A 20,502-nucleotide genomic window follows, 5' to 3' on the forward strand; every position below is an offset into this window, starting at 1 on the left:
TCCTGCTATTCCACCTGTCCTACAATCTCTTATGTGAACAAATCAAGGACCAGCTTAAAAGCAGCTTGGTTCTTTTACTTGTAAGAAGAAAAAAAATGAATACAAGACTGTGAAATAAGCTTGACTAGTACTTCTGAGGTGTATAAAGGCAAGATATTAGAAGCACCTATGCAGTGCAAGAATCTGTTTTTAAAAACTATTTCCCTTACAAATATGTAACACTCTGCAAAGAGAGAAGGCTGGCAGAGGGCAGGAAGAGGCTTTTTAATCATAAAGAGCAGATGTATTAACATAACCAAATAGCAAAAAAAAAAAGGTCAAAATATTATGTGTTTTAGTCATCTGTCTGCTGCTGTAAGTACACATACACACCATCAATCCACAGCACATATACATTGATGCAACCAAACGTCTTGCTTACCTCTGCCCCAGAGCGATGTTAAAAAATTTGAGAGAATTAAAAATGTGAATAGAACCACTGGATACTCAACAAATGCACGCTGAACTAATGCTTGATGCTGTAACTGTAGTTTCTAAGGTTTCAATATTTCTCTGTATTACATGGTTATACAACTGAGAAAATGCCAGTAGACACATGAGAATTCAGAAAGTCAACTTCAGATTTCCATCTGTCACCACAAAAAAAAACCCTTGCTAATAATGGCTTTGATTTAAACTTTAGCACTGAAAGGATTCACAAATATTTTTGTTGTGCTTTAGTCAGAACCTAACTGAAGTTGCTATAGCAGAAAGTATGTTGAAAGGGATTGTAATAGGCAAACATTTGTCATCTCAAAACACAGATTTTCTAGATTAAAAAAATTAATTCCAAAAATGTTAAAATGCTGTTACAAATACCATGTTCTATATGTGTCTTTGCACACAGAAGCAAACATGCATCAGGACAAAACCCCATGCAGCTGCACATATGATATCTTCTCCTAGATTGCCAATATAAAAACATAGCAAAGCAACATGGTAAGAGAAAAGCTTTAAAAAAAAAAAAAGCTAAGAAGCCCAGTAGCAATATAGACGATTCTAGGTGTTTATTTCTTTACTTTTGCACTACAGGAGCTTCAAACATAATGGACAAGAACACATAATTCCACTGCATCTGTTTTCCATTTTAAGTAAACCAAGATCAGCCTGTCAAGCTCTTGTACAATGTGGCAGCATCTGAACATGCTATTCCAATAGCATTTTAATAGAGACTAAATTAGAAATAATTTACAGCTAGAAAACTTAAGTACTATCCAGAAGACACTGATGGCGTAAAACCATGAATGGTGAATTGGGGTTTGTGAAAGCAGCAGAGCACCCAGTAGGACTTCCATACCTCTTTTTATCACACAGAGCTGAATTCTTCTGTGTTCTCGTTATTTTTCTCCCCATTCTTCTTCCTTCTCCTTCTATTACCTTTCTGCCTTTGTGAAAACTATAGCTGACATTGCTTTAACCCTTGAAGATAATCTAGTCCCGCACCTTTATAATTTCTGATTTTCAGCTTAATTTTGCTGTGAAGCAACTGATGCACCATCTTCATCCAACATACTCTTGCCCTTCACATTAGCAAAGGTGCATGAGTCAACATTCATAGGAACACACACAGCAAATGAAAATACCATGATCTGCCCTTGTTCTCAAGGAAACCAGTTTCCAGGCAGGAGTCTGGACTGCTGCAACGCTTCAGTCGCCTCACAAGCAAGATATCAATGTCAGGCACATGGAAACCAGGGTAAAGGGAGATGAACTCAAATTAACCATTGCTTTCTTTTAAGAGCAAAGTCTTTCATGGCTCCTCAGAATACAATCCACACTACTGCTTCTACAAAGGTGGTAGCCAGCTGCAGTAGAATAAAGCCCATCTGGTTGGCACTGGGGTTGAACAGAAGTCAGCTATTTAATAAACCATCACAAATGAGCTAAGCCTAGCCCACAAGAACAGGGTAACATAGTCACATTATTAACAACACTGGTTTACAATTTTGCTTACTAGTTGCAAAACAAATTATTATTATACTGATATAAATACCAAGTAATCAAGCACTAACTATGACTCATTTTCAGTTCAGCAGTGGCACTTATTTAGGCAGTGGGATGTAATCAGTCACAAAGTCACCTATGATAAGATTAAAGGGACAGGACTCCTGCCAAAACACAGGTGTGCAGTCAACTTTATTACCTGCACTGAAAACATGGCAGTAAACTGAGCACATAGGTAATTTTTTTTTTTCACAGGACATGGTGTTACCTATGCCAGGTGTAAAGCAGAATAGCTCCAATGACTTAAAGACAGGGATTACCTTTCTTTGGTTTTGATATACAGCTTAATCTTCCTTTTTCTCTAGAAAAAAAAAAAACAAATGAGAAGCTGCAGTAGCTCACTGCATCCTGCACTAAACACAAAAAAAAACCCAAAACAAAAAACCTACAACACCCAACATGCACCTAGAACATTTAACATGGAAAGCTGTTGGTCAGGAACTCAAACTTCGAGATTTGAACTTAAACAACAAGTGCTGTTTTGCAACACAACACTGGTAATATTTTAAATCCAGAAAAAAACCTGTACAATTTGATTTCAAGAACATCAACAAAACCATAGCTGTATCAATACAGAAAACAATTTAATTTATTTCAAAATAAATATTTGACATACAAAGCACATACAGTGAAAAAGGGTCACAATAAATTACAAATGGAGATACTTGCTCATTCACTGAGAAAAGCCCTTGATATTTCCAATTTCATACCATCAAATTTATCATTCTTGCTGATTTAAGCACAGCACTAAACAAATATGGATCCCAGTGCTTTCTTTCACAGGTACTGGCATGGATAATTTACTGCAGTGATCCAATTTGAAAATCAGTAGGGACCAGTAAATCACTGCATAAAAGAAAGAGCGAATGAGGTGCTTTTTCCTTAGTGTCAGCAGCCTGTGATTATTATGTTTATTAGATTTTCTTGAAAGGGCTTCATATTTTCTCAAATATGCAGGAGAACTATATTTCCCCTCTGAGCCCTTACATTAGCATTTTGTGCCTCAGTCCTTGAATACAAGTAAAAGATGAATTTTTCAATTCATTTTAGAAGTTTGTACCATCTGGATGGCACGTAACTAAGCAATGAAACTCCCTTACCTGCACAATATCTGCTATTACCACAGAGCTAGCTTCTGCAGAGAAGTTAGTAAGTAATGCTGACGTTTTATGAAAAAGATGTTTTTGAATCCACATTTAAGATTAAATTCAATTACATTATCCATACTGATAATGCATCTTTGAAATAAAGGATTGCTTAAGGTTCTGTCCTTAAAAGGTGATTTAGAACAGCAAGACCTGACTCTTCCTGTGATTTTAAGAAACTTACAGTACATTGAAAGTTACAGTACAAATATACACTAACCAATTTCAGTAGAATTTAACAACAAATACTTGCACTGCAGCAATTAAGAATTATAGACAATTACAACAGATCAGCATACCCTACTGCCATCTAGCATATAAGTGCTCACGATCTTATTCTGTTGCATTATTTTTCCTCACCAGAAAGATGACGATACCAGGGGCCATACCTAGCTCTTGCACAGGGGAATCCATTTTTGACATCGGTTTAAAAGAACATGCTGTTCTAGCTCAATGGTCTTTGCTACCCTTACTCTGAGCACCATAAGGTACAGTATTTTTGCAACTGTTTAAGCAACAGTTAGTATGATTTTGGAAACAGGACCAAGAAGTTGTATGTGGTGTAGAAACAAGTGACAGTTCCCCCTGGACTCTTGTCCAGCTCTCTTTCCTCCGCCTGCTCTGCGAGAGCTCTTGCATCGCCTCAGGCGAGTGCTTTCTTTCCATGCCTCGATTCCGTCTGTGAAGTGGGCAAGAACTGTACTTCCTTAATTAACAAGGGATCTGTACAGCAAATGTTGCAATACAAGCGCCTAACGATAAAGGTCCAACACAGACTGTGCAAAATAACCAGCTACGTTATTTGTTTGGACAGTACTGTCACATAGATAGTTAGTAGCTCAAAAACTGTTCCGACAAATAGTGGCTCATGATTATAATATATTAAAAAAAAATCCTTAAAACGTGTAACTTAAAATATTAACTATATTGCTCCCCTTCAACATCCATCAAAGCAGGGAGCAAAACATAAAACTGACAGCACAAAAATAACAATAAAAGTAAAAAAATTAAATAAAAGACAATAAAGGAAAGGATGGATGCATTAGTGAATTACTTCATGTGCAAGAAATCCCAACTGGCATTAGCTACTCCAGCAGACCTAGTGGGTCCAGATGCTTTATCTATCTACAGGTGAGAACAGACAAGTCTTACGCTGGAGCATCACTTCTACAGCAAGCTTGTGCACAGCAAGGGGCAGGTCTACCCACAGAATTTATGCAACAGCACTTTAGCTTACGAAAGTTAAGATGATAAAAACAACCACCAGTGTGATTTATATCCGTGGAAACAACTACCACATTAGGTAGACAACCTTTCAGTAGGACAAGAACTCCTCTGCTTCACAGTTGGGGTTGGCAGGCATTTTACGGTCAGCTGCAAAATTTCTCTACTACCAGAGACTTCTGTTACAGCCTCGGCATCACGGCTAGCTGTTGACAGCGCAGCAACATCAGCGTACAGTTTTCATCAGAAAAAACTCAAGCTATCAGGACACAAACAGCATCTCATGTGTTTAATTTAATCATTAGTATAGAAACAGTCACAAACTGTGGTAAGGAAGCAGGCACAAGGACAGAATGTTTTTGCCAACATTGAGTAAACCCACTGTTATCACTTAGGCAGCCTAAAGGCTGCAGTAAAAAAATGAAAGTTGCTGCAGAGTGCAGGTAGGTTTCCCTATTTATTTTGCTTGGAAGTCATCGTTACCCCATTGTTCCATGTTTTCTTGGCACATCAGAGAGGTAAGTTTTACCAGGCCACAAGTATAACCCAGGCCTCATTTGTCAAGCAACTCCTTGCAAAGCCAAGAATATACTACTAGCCAAATCAAATCCCATTTATGAAAGATCTTCCTCCTCTTGATCCATTTTTAAGACTTAATACAAAGAGTTTACAAGAAATTCAGTACCCACATACAATCTCTACTTCGTGGCACTTTCAGCTCTCTACTTACTGAAATCTCATTCACTTATTCCTTTTAATTTTCCTTGTCCATTCATAGAGTTGGATCTCAAGACTCCGCATCCTTCAGTTACAGTTGCAATACACCAGATCCAATTTAGACTCTTCTCTAATTTAATGACAGCATACAATTAAGGGAACAGTAGACTGCATCCATAACAGCAATCTTGGACCACAAGAACTTGCTCAGAAGTAACATGTTATTTTGCTTACACTAATCATGGAAGAATTTATATGCCTTCCACTCTCAGTATGGGGGACCAACTTACAGGACCAAATTAATTTTTAAATCACAGTGGTGCAAAGAGCTGAACAGAGTCTGACGTCACCACTTGACAAATATACCATGTTACATAAACGAGGGTCTAGAACAGTGATGAAGAACTGAAGTAGGTCTAGATTTCTGCTCTGATTAGATATCGTTACAGTGCTTATTCTTGGGTTAAATTTTGAAGGAAAGTGTCAAATTTTTGCACTTTAGAAGGCAAAAATTCCCCATAAAATAAGTTAGAAATGCAGAAGACATTATGTCCCAATTCAGAAGCAGCAGTGGGGATACAAGAACATGCACACATACACACAAGACAGCATTCTGCTCAACTTCCAGGTTCAAGCATCAGTATGTTCTGTTAGAGAGAAAATAAGCTGGAAGAGCCTAGCAAATTACATTTAACACTCATTTTATTGCAGTAGAAATTTTAGTTTTTATAAAATCCTCAAATTACAGGATATACATAGTGAATCTCATTGCAAGTCTTTAGCAGCTGTAGAGCATTACTGCATGCAGTTGCTTCTGCAGTGTGCAAGTGTTCTATAAATAGCTAATCATGTTCAGAGAGCAAGACAAGTAGTCAAAGAATATCGTATTCAATTACCCGTTGGTTCATCAGTACCAAGAGGTTGAGCAAAAAATGAAGTAAGTGTATAAATACATGGCTCTGATCTAACAAACTAATACAACTGGAAAGTCTGAATGATATCCACATCACAAACAAGGTAACTCAATAGTTACAGGAGGATACTTTGCTTCAAGACCATTTTCAGTAAGTGTTTCACATTAAGATTTCTCTGACCAAGGAAGAATAGTTAAGTACAGTGCTATAGAAGTTTACAAAAGGCCAATGAAACCCCTCTAATTTAATGTTAATATTCTAACTGCATAAACTACAGAAGATTAGGCAAATACTTTGCCTTGAATTTATGGAAAGAAGTTGTGTTCAGACAGATAACATTCTTTTTCCACAACCTACCTTTCAGCTGCTGGGTGAACACATCATCAGCACTCAATTTAATATTCTCTTCTGTAGCCATGACACTGGCTTCAGATCAGTCATCAGATGGATTTATGCCAAAAATCCTACACTCATTTGTTTCAGAAGCTGCCTAAACAGGTGCAATCCTTTATGCAAATTTCCCATCACAATGAGAGTCTCGGAAACTGGAAGAACAATTTATATAGACCTAGCTACAGATTAATTTTCTAAAAAGCCGACATGCTTGAATTACTGCAGTCTCACATTTGTGTAGACACAAGAACAAATCTGCAATGATTCTGCAAAAGTTACTTCGTTTACATTGATTAGTTTACTTAAGAGATAGTTAAAAGTTTAAGCATTGCATCTTTGTCTGAAAAGCCTACAGGTCAGCAGTTTGGCTTAGTAAAACATCTTCTTATGACAAGATAACTGCACAGAGTTTTCTGTGATCAGTCTTGAGATTTCTTCCAACAACATAATGTAAGACTATGTCACAAGGGAGAAACTTGGAAGAGTTCTTTTTAAGTAATATTAATAAAAATAGCCTCTCCTTCAGAAAAGGTGTTAACTATGCCAGCTTGATAGATTTTAATCCTTTTTGTTACATTCAAAGTGGGCCATATTTTTACATTGAGTATAGTAATTTAGACAAAATGGTTCTACAGAGAAATTTAGTAAGCAGAAGAATACTGTCCAAAGCGTACTGCATAGGTATGTGTACCAACTGCTACCCACTGGAGACATCCTACAGTAGCTATAGTTCAACTAACATAAACCTACTGAGCACAGACTTAAAAGTTTTAATCAACCTCAAACAATCCTTGATTCTTAAAAAAAAGAACACAATTCTGTATGACTGGGCATGTTTTGGATAGGATGCAGCTACTTTTTTTTTTTTCCACCAATTCGCAATACAGCACAGTAATTTTAAGTTTCCATGACTTGCTTTTGATATGCTAAATTTCATATTATCTCCAAGAAAAGCATATACACATTTTTATACAGCCTGGAGTGAGATCAGTGATCAGTGTAAAACCAGGAATTTATAATCATCAGCAGCAGAAGTGCCAGCTGCTCATAATGTTCACAAAACACAAGTGCCTGAAATTTGGCTACGCAACAGTTGGTGCCAATCTGCTTATAAAGGAAATGCTGCTGAGGCATAGTCTTCTTACAAAAACAGGGCATGAGGGCTTCATTATCAAGTGTTCAACAACAATCCTCAGCTCCGTGAAGAGAGTCCTGAAAAATCAGATTTAAAAGAGAGTATTAAAATCCTACAGCATTTATCAGAATTATCATCTAAACCTATCTTTTTCATTCGCTTCTTTTCTCAACACCCCACACACATTCTAGTTAGCAAGTTGTTTAGATCAACTCAATGTTGCACTGTCTTGCAAGATCTTCAGAATTCTTGTCCTTTAAACATTAACATTTTAATTAACTTTAGTTCAGCAACTTCCAGCTGAGGACAGATATAAAGACAGCAGAAAAATTCTACCTTTGAGCAAAAAAACCAAACCCCACTAATAAAAAAAAAAAAAAGAGTAATGCTTTATCAGAAATAATGTGAGGAGTTGGAAGGTAATTGTGTGTTTGCACTGCTTCTTGCCAGAATGCAAGAACCCTGCACTCTAGAAGCAACTATTAAAAGACAGACATGAGAAATAAAACCCACACCATTAGTTTCCCTTAAAGCTACATAAATGCCAGTAGAAAATCTTGGATAAACTAGTTCTATTGAAAGTTAGTTTTAGTATTGCACAACTTCAATTATTTTTAGATATCAAAGTAGTAAAGCACCTTCATAGGTTTTTTTTTTGTTGTTGTTGTTAAAAAAAAAATAAACTAAGATGGAACAACTGATTTCTTACAAAATAGCAGGGAATAGGAGGCAATTAAGGTTATGATTCTCAGACCTGTCTTTGCATACCATGGCAGTCAAAGCCACTTCCTTGGTACTTAAGCAAACCGTTTTCTAATTGGGTGGTGATTAGACTGGAAATTATGTTCACAAAATCTTATACTATGTAACACTTGTCATAAGAAAAGTTCTGAGAAAGCACTGAACCAAGCAAATCCTCATAGAAATATTTATGGTTTTGAAGTTTAAAGCAATAGTATTGGCTTGACCAACTTTCAAACAAAATCAATAAGGCTCTATTTCAATTATAATTCACCTGACTTATGAATTTAACTAAAGGAGGTAATGAACACATTTAAGATCATCTACAGATTTTTCTTCTGTCAACATTACACAAGTTCGTAAGTGCCTGTTCATGTATAGACTTAGCCTCAGATAGGCCTGGAATCTAAAAATAAGGATCTCTTTCTGGTAAATGATTGCAGAACAATTAAAAGATTTTCCTCTCCCAAAGTGTAGTTTTAATTACGCAAGCATATTCTGAAAGCTCCCTCTCAAGGATGGTGGTACACTTCAGAAAAGTTCAGTTACATTAAATAAATGTAACCTTGAACCAGCTGTTCTTTTTTTTTTAGCATCCGGGTGTATTCCACATTCTGTAATTACTATTTGCAGATTTAGTATTATGATTTATGCATTCATTTTAGAATGAAAAATTTCTGAATGCCTGAACACTACACAGTTAAACTTAAACTTCTGATATCAATCTAGTCCTTACCGACAGTATGGATTTCGCCGAGAGGAGTAGCGTAACGTAAGAAACCTATAGTAAATGAACGGCTGGAGCAGACTCCCTTGCCCACTGAAAGATAATAGAGAAGTAGAGCTTAATATACTGACAAAAAAACCAAAAACAACAGGACTTTTCCTAATAAAAGCAAGCAAATTACTTAGGCTCAAAAAAAGCTAGACTGGGGTCCCATTGGTTCAGATAATCTAGATCTGATGAGAAAGTACATAACCATACACTTATGAAAGCAGAAACTTACATTATAGAACAAAACTGCTCAATGAAGCAGTCAAAGAAGTGCTGTTCTTGTATTGATTTTATATTTATGAAGTTTTTTTACATGCCTCGTTTCTGGTGGTGGGCAAAGAATCACAGAAGTGATGGTGGACACCTCTTCAGTATTAAGAAAAAGCTTGCTGGTCAAGCACAGAAATTGCCTGACATAAGTAGTCCAGTTACAGTGAGCTTTTTCAGCTCTAATCGTAGCACTTTGAGTATCTGGACCATATTTCTAATACCTTTTGCAAAACTTCTCAGAATGCACTGGAGACTATTACAGATGTATTGAGATATTAATGCCAAGCTGATAGCAGCCTATTTCAGTTACACTGAAATTAGGTTTTGATACTTTACAAAGCTGCTGTTTCACATGACTGTGCTGTAAAATAGTGAAAGGGTAGCATACAAACCATACATAGCAAAGCACAGAAACACCGTGAGTTTAGTTTTAATGACTGAAGCTTCTTTGTATAACACAATATTAAAAAGCTCTGTTTGAAGATGAACATGACAGTTCCAGGAACTAGAGCTCCTTCAAGTATGAGCAATATCTTTATCCAGAGAAAAAAAAAATATAAAGTGAAAAGGAAAGTGAGCTACAGGAGGGGAGAAAGAGGAACTCTTGCACCTGTACAGCATTTACAAGCAATTTAATAAGCTAAAATAGTTTAAAGAACAAATTCTCACAATAGCTGCATTTAACCATTATACTATTTTAAAATTTGATATATGATCTTTTACAAGCTTCAGTATCTACTAGATGACTTATCAAGTAGCAACACTTCACATACTAAATTCTCCAGAGAGGAAAAAACAAGTTCTCCTAAAGAGAAGTTTAAAGCACCCGAACATTTCAGACACTGGATACAGAGTGCATCTGTCAGTTGGTAAGTGGCCTTAAATGAAATGGAATCCTTCAGGGCTGAAGCATTGAAGTGTTCAGTTGACATATCAAAAGATAAAGACAAATTATGCATTCTATCAACTTCCAAGAAGATAAAGCCTCCCTTCTGCTGCCTGCGAGACCACTCAGGACAAATGCTCTCACTGTTCTATGACTTGTATAGAACAAAGGGCATTAAACCCCCTCCATATATTAAAAGGCAATGACCCAAACTTCAGTGACTGGCAGGTCATTATGCCTATATGACTTCAGTAGGATTCCAACATGTATATGCTCAAGATCCCTAAAATGAATTCAACAGGCTGCACAGCAGGCAAAACCCAATGGAATCAAAAAAAAAGAGACAAGGGTCACTGGTCAGAACTAACACAGGAGGACATAACCTACTTCTGCTTGCACACTTTTAGGACAATGAAATTTCATGCCACTAAAATTTCTGGAATCCAATAGTCAAAAATAAGAGTTTGCTTTCAGTGAAACTGAAGATCTTAATATGCTATTACATTGACCAAAAATAAACTTACTGAATAAGGTAGGAGAACACAAGTTATAGGCCTCAAAAACTTTGCTTTGACCCAACAATGTCAGTCATGCCATGAAAGGGAAAGGATTTTTGTGCTCAATTATATCAGAGTGAATGCTTTTTGATTTCACAATGCACTAACTTGAGAAGCCTAGGAATCAAATAAATTTAACTCTAAGTTCAAGCCTTGGTCAGCCAGAATCATACAAATGGAGATCTGTGACCCACAGAGAACTAAATTGCAAGAAGTAAACTTGTGTAGAAAGTTTCTAATTCTGAAAAATATTTATGATAATTCTTACCTGAAGAGCATAAAAACTGTAGCTGGCATCAGGAAAATTTCATTGCAAGCAATGAATTTTAGAATATTCTGTTGATTAGCATTCAGCTTCTCTAAAAGATTTCTCAGAAAGGGCAGACTATTTGAACTCCGTGCCTTTAAAGAAGAAAAGAGATTGCCAGAAAATATACAAGTTACACCTATCTTCTCTAGCACAAAGAAATCAAAATACTAACAATTATCATTTACGACTCATTTCAGCATTTCAAGACTAGATCCTTTAAAGGTATTGAGATTAGTATCCCAAAGAAAACTACCAGGAGCTTGGAACTCCATAATTACATACAGTTCAATTAAAAACATGAGGTGTTGCAATTCCCTCACCCACCCATTTTAGGTTCAACTGCACAGAGGTGGCCACGAGCCTTATTCTGTCCACTAGGAGGAAGAACTTATGGTAGCAAGATGGCCTAGTTAGGAACACCAAAGGCTGGAGTTACATTAAGCTGCACAAGGCAGTTCATTGAGCAGCAGGTCCAGCTCGCAAGTATTTTGCTTCCTAGCCTCACCCTGCAGTTTATTTTACTACTGAAACAGAACATTATATTTCACAGGCTATGGTTTAGCTTGAAAAGACACATCTTAAGTTTCAGCTTAACTGTTACGCAGCATTTGCTTCCTTCAGAGAACTGCATCTGAAGAAAAATAATTAGTGTCAACTCCAACATATCATTGAGTCATAACAGAAAATTAGATTCTCTCAGATTCTATGTCCTGAGATTCCATACTACAATTTAACTCCTCTAGTGTAGCTAAAGGAAACCATAGCTGCAACTCAAACCTGTCTATAAACCCCAAGAATACCAATAGTATTAATCATATCATACATCATATCATACTTACATCAAGAACTTTCTTTGTATATGTGGCAGCATGAAGCAAAGAGAACAGCAGAACTGGAAAAATACTCACTGAAGCAAGCAATAAGGAAAGCTATAGGCTGCAGGAGTGCTTCATTTCTCTGTGATGTTATGCTAACACACAAGTCATAGCCTGATGGCTCTTTGCAAGAGATTGGCTGGAATGGCCTACACTGGATTAAGACACATATAGGTCTAACAACTATATTTATAGCTTTTCCCTTTGCTTCTTACACCTTCTCTTCACCAGGCATTTTTAACTTCAAAATGTGTGTGTATGGAGGTATGCAAAAGTACAACATACACCATTACACGCCAGTGCGTTTATCCTGAAATGCATTCTTTCTGCACGAGACACATGTGAGGTTACTTCTTGAAATCTATCATATACATGTAGTCATAGTATTTTTTTATTGAGATATGCTACAAAATGCATTTCTTCACCAAAGAACATGCAGTTTCCAGCCATTCAGATTTTGGAGAGCAAGAACATAGACATTCCTCTGCCAGAGACATTTTAAGAGCAGGACATTAAGCGTACATACAAAGTGGCACAAAGAAAAGTCAGTTCTTACATGTCACCCTTGACAAGCCACAGGATCTTTTTTGCAGACTTTATCTGTTTAATAACTTATCTGAAAAACTTACTGGTGAATAATTGTCTCTCTACATGATACGTGTCCTGCTTACAGTGAGGAGTCATATATAAACCCTCTACTGGTAATAAACGAAAGTTACCAACTCCTCAAAGTATCACATGAGGCTGGTCATAAAATCCACTGAACTTAAGTGTCAGGAAAAGAAAATGTAAGTAGCCGGAGACTGCAATGCACTAGTTATAGAGATGACTAACCTGAATCTGGATCAATCAACATAAGCCTCTCCTATTTTACATAGAATATGTTCTATGAATAGCAAACATTTAGTTTATAGTAGTTTTTCAAATCATGACACAGGTGATGAAAAGAATCAAGTTTCTAAGATATTTAAAAACATTACCAGGATGACACAAGTAAAGGATACTTGTAACAGGGTAGGAATTCACAAAGATAAGAGAGTACAACAGGTAGTGGCAGCTGTCCTCCAGCAAAGCCTGGGCCAGAAACGCCCTGCTAAGCTGAAAGTGTGGTAGCCTTTGGTGTAGTCGGAGGGCACTAGTAAGAGCATTTGCCAGCAAGGCACGCTGATAAAAGCTTGCTGCTTCATGCAACCTGCAAAATCATCAGAGGAGACGTTACCATATGAACCAAGCCCCTGCTCAGAAGCCTTCCACCCTTGAGAATTGCATCACAATTGCACAATACCTTAAGTATTTGTTATCGTACATAAGCACTATTACCAAAATACAACTCTAAAACTGGTTAACACTGACTTACTGCAGGTGTCAAAGGTCAAACAACTCAATACATTACTCCAGAACTACACAAAAACATGCATTTGCCACTAGTTTACAGTTGCTCAACATGTTTTCCAAACACACCTAAAAGTGTTGTAAACCAATCTAAAAATCTGCAAACTGTTCTGACAAAAAGCATCCAAGTAAGTTGAATAATCAAGATTTACCCTTACATGAAAAACAACTCTATGAAAAGGTAGTGTAGCTACTTTGTATGTTTTTAATGCTATTTTAGAATATTACAATACGTACCCTAGAAGAGGCAGGACAAATAAAGCTGAGCAGTAAACTGTGAACAAGCGGGAAATCCACATTGCTGTATCCAACTTGTTAGCCATCAGAAATTGCTACATTAGAAGAAGAAAAAACCCAACCCCCACAGAAGTTGGTATCTTAATATTTGCATACAATGAACATTCTTCCCGTCTATATTAAATTGCAATTCTTTCTCCAACCTTGAACAGAATCAAATTACAGCTTGAAGCAAAGAGCGTCTTTTTGTTCTGTATGAAACTTGACTCATACAGTGTTACTAACCAGATCAAAAATAGGTTGGCTGTCTCAGAATCAAAAGGTTCCTTTGTACAATACAATGAAATATAGTGGCAAGATCTTGTGTGGAGGTAGTTTTTCCAAACAAACCACCCTCACAAAACAGCCAGCTTCAAAAATGTATCATTCAGGGTCTTTAGACCTGACCGACTTTTGCATCTATATATCCTTCAAGGTTCCTTTTACAATACACTTCACACACCTGGGGCTAAATCTCCACTTCTTATAGAGGAGAAAAAAAAGAAGGGGTCAGGTAAATTTAGCAGAGCTACATCATACGGAAAGTGGCATCGTTTTGGCCTACATATTCTTGGCCTCAAAAAAAGAAAAAAGTTTTGGATGGTAATCTAGCGTCTCTCCCGTTGTTGAGCTCTCCTTAACCACAGTGCACCTGATACAGTCCCCGTACCAGAGAGACCCTAAAGAAACAGCGTGCTTTTGGCCATTAGGTGCCAAAGAGTCAAAACATCAGCTTCCTTTCACCTGAAAGGGCTGAATTTTTTTTCCGAATTTGAACCAGCTTTTGAAGACTGTTCTTTTCCTCTATGGTCCTAGGCCCTTTTTATGAAAACGACCAGAAATTAACCTAGCTAACCCGCAAGCGCCTTCACATCATTACCTACTGACTTGCACGACATAATCACAGACATACAGTTGCAGTCACACGGAATGAGTTGGGATCGAGACACTTTCAAGGACGCCGGCGCAGCAGCACGTTTTCACTCAGAAAGTGAAAGAGCCGCTGCCCCCCGCCCGCGCCCGGGCGAGCGCCCGGCCGCGCCGCGATGCCGGCGGGACCCTCCCAGCAGCCCGACGGCGCCCGCGGCCGGCCCAGGACCCTCACGGCCCCGCCAAGCGCCGGGCCGGCGCCGCGGCCTGCTCCCCCCCGCCCACGGCCAGGAGCTCCTTACCACGGCTCCGCCGCCGGCCCCGCCTTGCATGGGCCCGTTCTGCGCGGAGTCCGCCATGGCCGCACCTGCGGGGAGAGAAGCGCCTCAGCTGGGGCCGGGGCGGCGGCGGCGCCGCCGCCTCCCGAGCTCCCGGCCCCGGCCCGGCCACCCGCGACCCACCGCAAGCGCCAGGAACGGCCAAGCACCACGCACGACCGCCACCGCACGCTGCCCGGATACGGCCGAACGCCACTTCCAGCCGGCCGCGGGGCCTGCCGGGCAATGTAGGCCGGGCGGCGTGACGCTTCCTGGTGACGTCACAGGGCCTCTCTCGGCGGTGATGCGGGGCCGCCTCGGGCCCCGGCCCCCCCCCGGAGCGGCGCGGCTGCCAGCGCGAGGCCGCTGGGGCGGAGGCTCCCCCCTTCCTCCGCCGCGGCCCCCCGCCGGGCCCTGCTGTCCGCAGCAGGCCCGACCTCGGCTTCTCGGGTTCCCCTGTGGGGCCTGCGTGGGGGTACTGCTGTGCCTGGTCTGCAACGGCGGCGGTGCTGACGCTGGCTGCGGCGCTGGTCTGGGGAGCGTTCGGTGGCTGAGGGCCAAGCAGGCTTTCCAGAGCCGAGGCACGGAGTTCGCGCTGTGCCGCGGCAACGGGAACGGGAGTCGTCACGTCGCAGGTCCTAGGCAGGGTGCTCTCCGGTTCCACGATGCGGTGGTGGCACGGTGAGGGCACACAACAACGGTGCGATGTGCAAATTAAGTATCATGCTGCTTCAGGCTGTGTCCATGTGGTTTAGTGTTATTGGTTCCCTAAAAAAGGCAACAAAAAAAAAGAAGCCTTTTCAAAGCTGCATGTGCCCAAACATTCATACTGTAAGCAGGATTAAATTAAAAGGCAGCAGCTTTGAAACAAGTTTATGAAACCTTTGGTCAATGATCATTAAACTTGAAAGAGCTTGTAATCGAGTACGGGTATATCAGCAACGCTGACGGGAGGACCAAGCTGGATAGCACAAAGCAGGCGCTCACCCTGCAACATGTAGCATATGCCATTTGCAAGGTCTTGGGGAGGGTTAATCCTTCCTTCATTAGTCTGACCCTTGTCTTAATACTGATTTTTTTTTTTAACGATCTGTGCCGGAAAGCTATGCGAACACGTTTCAGTTTTCAGCTGGAAGTCTGTAAACCTAGTATAACCTAGTATAACTCGGCTGAAGTGGTATCAAAGTAAAAGAAAACAAAGTGACGGCCTCAAGACTGACACCTTTGTCTTTTGGCTCCCGTAGCCTCATGTGGTTTGTACTCCTGGGTTTCTCTTAGGGATATGCAGCAGGTTCCCCCTTCTGGCAGCATGGGTTCCAGGACAGCAAGCCATCTGCTCCAGTTTCCGATCATTCCCAGATGCTTTCAATTACTCTTTAGCAGCAAAAAAGACATATTTTTGTGACCAAGGATGTTGGAATCAACATCCGCAATCAGCCTCATTTCTGGCTTATGATGATTAAACTTGAAGATTGATTGGAAGAGACTCGGCAAGACATCAGGAGAATGTGTAATGAAGTATGTTGATGAGGAAGAAGCAAAAGAAGAGTCAGCTGATAGGGACTCTAATACCATAACAATTACAAGTGAGCTAAGGCTTGAGGTTAATTAACACTTTTTAAATTGAAGACGCAGAACCTGATTTTCCACTTCTTTTCCCAGCTACTCATCTCTTGCTAAAGAGGCTGCAAAGTGGGCACAAGAACTACCTGCTATTTTGGGACCATTTTTCTACAGGTGGAGGAGACTCTGCGGGTAAACAGCACTAGAGAATTAGGACTCTCAGTGTGTCTGCTGGGTGTTCTCAAATGTGTAATAAAAAGACTGACAAACACTTATGCTAGGCCAAAATTAAGGCTTTGAATATTGCCCTAGTAAATTAAGTTTAATGATTACCAAATTATTTTATTTATTACAAAAGAAAATATTAGTATATCCAGGAGATTTCTTTAGATGAAGCTGAAACGTGGAAATACACATTCAAGACCACCAGACATTTAATGCTGCCAAACTGAAATATTACAAGGGAAAAAACCTTCTGATCAGTTTTCAAGATTACGTATTTCTTAAATGGACCTGGGGTGACAAATCCATGCCTTTATCGGGAGTGCTTATTTATTTCTTAGCATTTGTAATTTAGGAAGGACTGAATACATACGCATGCAAAACATTCATTTCTGGAGTCTGGTTTGCTGTCTGTCAGTCATAACACTAAATTTTTTATTTTCTTGTAGCAAAAGTTGCCTTTCACAGATTGGCCTTAATTCCATTTAAACAGAATGTTAAACTGTTGTTTATTCCCAGAAGTTGATGGCTTAAAAAGTGCCAAAATTTGGAAAACTTCATAAGGAATATCATGCTTGCCCCTTTACAGCCCAGAAGTCGCCTTCGGTTTATATCAATTTTTCTTTTCCTGACTTTCCCCTTCACTTTTGTTCTGTGGCTGGTGTCGCTTCTTGTTTAATATAGTCTCTCCTGTTGAGCAATTCGAACCATGCTGCTGTTCACTTTAACTTTAGAGAAGACATTAAATTATACCTTAAGAAATGAAGTTTCAGCTATTGGCTTCTTCCTTTCCCAGTTCTCCTCTGCTATAATATTGCTGATTGAGCAGAGAGGAGGGGCAGAAATTGATTCCTGTGTTATTAATGATTTGGTTTCCGACAGTTCTAAGGGGGTTCTTCTGGACCATCAAGGCACCAGTTTGCTTTCATTGATGATTGATAGTTCAGGTATCCAGAAGAGTATCATTGTAATTGCTGAGGACTTATCTACCTCATTAGCAATGTAGTCCCATTTCTCCTCTGTGGCAGTCCGACACGATCAGCACAGACATATCTGAAATTGTAACTAACGCAGCTCTCTGTTTCACCCCAGTAAATTTATAAGCCTATCAGAGAATTATTGGCAGTAACGATACCTGGGATCAGCTCTCTCTTAGTTTAAAAAAATGTGGATGGAAAGAGGTATATTTTGACCTTTTGAGCCCAAACATGTACACCTACTTTCACTGACCCATGTTGAAGTCTCAGGGAAAAAGGAATAAAACACCTTAGTATGTCTGTAAAATAATTCACATATTTTAGAAATATATGAAAGAAAATATGCAATGCTTTGCATTTGTTTAGCTCCAGCTGAGACTCTCCAGACACACTGCAAGTTTACTAATGCTTGCAACATCGCTATGAGTTAGATGTTCAATGAAGACTTTGGGTCAAAAAGGTTTGTAATTTACTGGTAGGCACAGGAGCAGTAGCATAGCTGGGCTGGAAACAGAATCCACAGTTCCCGAGTCCCCATTGCCACTTTCCTTCGTACTCATTAAGTGTTTTCAGATGAAATAATTTGCAACGCTCTATATGTAATTTGAAGCCTGTTTGAAAATCCAAAGAAGAGGGAGGCTCTTTTGGTGTTTCCAATTAATTACTGAGAACCTTATTACAGACACTATGGAAATATTTTATAAACAATGATTATTATTAAATAAATTTTGACACCCATAGTAAAATATTTTATAGAACCAGTATTTTGCATTACAGGGTGTTTTAAATTCGGACATTTCATTGTCTATTTAATAGCATCACCATCAGAAGCATGAAATCTTTTGTGGTCTCCAGCGGCCTCAGTTCTCAATCATTGTAACAGAAGTTGATGTAACATTGTTTATGTGGTGTTCACCACCTTGCAGCAGGGAGCACTTGAGGTTCAGATAATGATTTGTCTATTTTGTCCTTCTTGATTTGAAAGAAGGTACTGTTGCTAACATCTGTATACAGTTTTCATTTATTTGGAATAAAAGAGGGAACATTCTTCCAAGGTCGATAGAATTGCAGTCCCTCATAGCCAAACTAGCTCCATTATTTGTATCAGTAGTGTATAACGCAAAGCTAAAATAAGTTTTTATGCAAAGCTGTAATGAACAATTTGGTTCTTGTTTGTGGTTATCTCAAGCTGGCTGTCCAAATCTCAAGAAACAATAAAGGACATCGGGTCAATGCCTGTTACATTTTTCAGAAAAAGAAACAGAAGTCTTCTGTCTCTCTCTACCAGATTGCTTTGTGATTTTTGCTCGATGGTCTGTAGCAATATCAAACATGGTCTTCTTTCTTTTCCCTCACAGCTGGAGTTTCCATTTACTCACCCTTCCTGGAAGGATTACCCTTTTAATCACTGAGTGCCTGCCAAAGCAGTGAAAAAGAGAAACCACAACCTTTTTGAAGATGTGCAAAATAGGAAGATATTCCTTCCAGTTGCTTGCTGTGTCAGCATTTTCATAAATTTCATCATTTTGGTATATCCCTGTGTTACTAAGATATGTGACACAGAAGCTGCAAGTGTAAGCTTCAGATGGTACAAAAAGAACTATGATAAATTTATATATATCTTTTTAAAGATTGGAGGTATGGCACAAGGCTTGGGCTCTGATTGAATCGGAGAGCAGCCTTACCAGTGTATTTTATTTGCAATGTCCAGCCCACTAAGGACATGAAAAATATTGGAAACTTAAGAATGGAAAGAACGATGGGCAAGTGTTCTTTTAATACATGCAAGGAAGTTTAGGAAGGTTTTTGAATTCTGCAGCACGAGACCATATCAACAAATAGAGGAACACAGTGAATTATAGATGTGAACTTTCGACTACTTGTACTGCCTGATTAGAAATACCGCAGCAGGAAACATTGATAAGCATCCTCTTGCAAGCCTAAAGAAGTATCTGGAGGTGTATTGATCAATGCTGAACTTGGTACTGGGTTGTTGGTAAAAGGCTCCTTTTCTCCTACTAATTACAGGCTACGACGAGGGAATAAAAAGAGGACAAGGGACAAAACCCCAAAGCTGTGAGATTTCCCAAAGAGAAGTTCAGTTCATGATGCAAGGAATGTTAGCTGTATGTATGCATAGGAATGTATGAAGAAATATTCCCTTTCTGAAATGCCCCTTTCTAAATTCTGTTACATGAACTGAGCAAAAAAAACCCGCAAAGTTTGGCGACTATCACTTAACATGGTACTGCACTAATAATTAAAGACTAATAACATTATAATCTGTGGTCCAGTCTTTTTCAGCAGAGGTATTAATGAACAGGGTTACATTTCTGCCACTCATTCTGCGTAAGCAGATGTTTGCAGATAAATAATTAGGGTTGCAAGCTGTATAAGCTGAATCAAAGTGAACCACCAAGAAGTTTTCTGCTTTTATCTGAAGCTGATGCAAGCCAAAGACTAGGTATCTTCCCTCAACATAGGTGTACCAGTCAGACTGTGGGGAATCCCACCCCATTCACATATAAAATTTTTCTCACAACTACAGCAAACATGGGAGCTGCATGGTTTTTGTTCTCTGCACTCCCAAAGCTGCCACTGGTTTCATCCATAAGCATCTTTAGACATTTTTTCATGTCTGTCAGTATCATCTGCACTCCTAAGTACAAAAGTACCTACAAAGTAAATGTCTTACAGGTGGGTATAGAAATCCATATTAAAATTAGAGGCTTCAGAGAGAAGCTTTTGATTTTGGACAGTTTCTACACAATCCAGTATGTCTTCCTAACCAGGGTACGTTGCAGTGGGCTCATTTATTATATTATATAAATTCTTCTCGATCTTGATCATACTCCAAGTGCTGAATTTTCAAAATCACTTTGCGGTACAGATAAACTCTG

General features: G+C 39.1%; 1 protein-coding gene across 1 annotated transcript; it reads right to left on the minus strand.

Moving 5' to 3' along the window:
- Window positions 1-339: 339 nt before the first annotated feature.
- Window positions 340-15,066, minus strand: TMEM33 (transmembrane protein 33). The gene is made up of 8 exons (XM_082316134.1): window positions 14,985-15,066; window positions 14,826-14,890; window positions 13,615-13,709; window positions 12,990-13,177; window positions 11,950-12,017; window positions 11,069-11,202; window positions 9,049-9,132; window positions 340-7,648 (listed from the first exon to the last, which is right to left on the minus strand). The coding sequence occupies exons 2-8, from the start codon at window positions 14,880-14,882 to the stop codon at window positions 7,519-7,521; spliced, it is 756 nt and encodes a 251-aa protein (XP_082172260.1). The 5' UTR covers window positions 14,883-14,890; window positions 14,985-15,066; the 3' UTR covers window positions 340-7,518.
- Window positions 15,067-20,502: the final 5,436 nt, after the last annotated feature.

Source organism: Platalea leucorodia (genome assembly GCF_965183815.1).
Source record: "Platalea leucorodia genome assembly, chromosome: 6".
Classification (NCBI taxonomy): domain Eukaryota; kingdom Metazoa; phylum Chordata; class Aves; order Pelecaniformes; family Threskiornithidae; genus Platalea; species Platalea leucorodia.